This window comes from Monopterus albus, unplaced genomic scaffold, assembly GCF_001952655.1.
Source record: "Monopterus albus unplaced genomic scaffold, M_albus_1.0 scaffold319.1, whole genome shotgun sequence".
NCBI lineage: Eukaryota > Metazoa > Chordata > Actinopteri > Synbranchiformes > Synbranchidae > Monopterus > Monopterus albus.
The window spans coordinates 796,786-797,940 of NW_018128199.1; the positions used below are offsets into that span (position 1 = coordinate 796,786).

Sequence of the window (1,155 nt, forward strand, 5' to 3'; positions counted from 1 at the left end):
AGTGAGAAAGAGAAGGGGAGTAAACGCACACGGCCCTGACCCAATGTATTTTATAGCTGTAGCACATGGCAGCTCATTTTCATTCTGCTGGACTCTGACACCCAGCTGTTTCATCAGACAGAGCGGGTGACACACCTGTACTGCATCCACAGCCTCAAAGCCACAAGTTACCCAGGTGTAAATGAAGAACTTGATCTCTCCCCTTAAATACAGGACCTATAACAATAGGTACTGCAGGTGTGGGCTATTTATTTTTGTTGTACTGTTCCATAGTTATCACAGTACGTCGTTTCTGTTCATGTGAAGACACTTCATGAACTGTAGGTCTCCACGGTGTGTACAGAGGATTCTGTCCTTGGTGGGTAAAACTCTACACTGCCTTGTGTCTGAACTACTCCTAGCAGTCTCACAGGTAACTTACATGTTTTGTACAGGGATCACTCAAAACAGCTGTGTGGAATCATGACTTACTGTTGTAAATTGTGTGTCCAGACATCCCGAGGAAGGTGTGCTGATAAACATTTATGTATGCGTTTGCCTATATTAATTAAGGCTTTTTATTTTTAAACAATCCACTTGAGTGCCTGGAATTGGACTGTTTTTGCCACATCCTACTCATCGATTGAGAGCAGATCTTTCCCTGTTTATTAAACCTATTTAATCAACTGTCTGTGAAAGAATATCGTGTTCATGAGCAACATTATGCATCTACTACTGTATCTTCCAGTTCTGCTGCAAAATCCTTACAAACCTGATTAAAAACTAAATCTATACACTTGCGTTGAGGTGATGTGTGATTTCAGATTTGCATTTTATAGAAAGCCGAAATGACACAGCTGTTTTTCTGGAAAACTGCTTCCCAATAATACACAGTAGAAGGCTTTGCCAGTTTCATACAGGTACCTAATGACTCCAGGCTCCAGTGGAAAGCCCACTCTGATTTGTTTGACCCTGCTGCACATACAGGCTGAGTAGCAACCCTGAGATCATGGTCAAGTCTTTTCTCGATCGGTTCTTACCAAAGATCAAGGAATGGGACTGCTACTTGGATTTTTATTCAGAGCAGTAGACAAGTTATTTGAAATTCCAAACACTTTCTTAAAATACAGCATCTCCATCTTTTCTCAGTTGCCTTCTGTGAAGGCAGTGGTTCAC

The 1,155-nt window shown here is 41.6% G+C and overlaps 1 protein-coding gene across 1 annotated transcript in view; it reads right to left on the minus strand.

Annotated features, from left to right (window-relative positions):
• Positions 1–1,155, minus strand: part of LOC109974050 (F-box-like/WD repeat-containing protein TBL1XR1) — a 23,932-nt gene that overhangs the window by 4,117 nt on the left and 18,660 nt on the right. The window contains exon 14 of the mRNA XM_020624056.1: positions 1–6. This exon is cut by the window's left edge and continues 163 nt beyond it. Within this exon, the coding sequence (XP_020479712.1) occupies positions 1–6 (6 nt within the window). The remainder of the gene's footprint in view (positions 7–1,155) is intronic.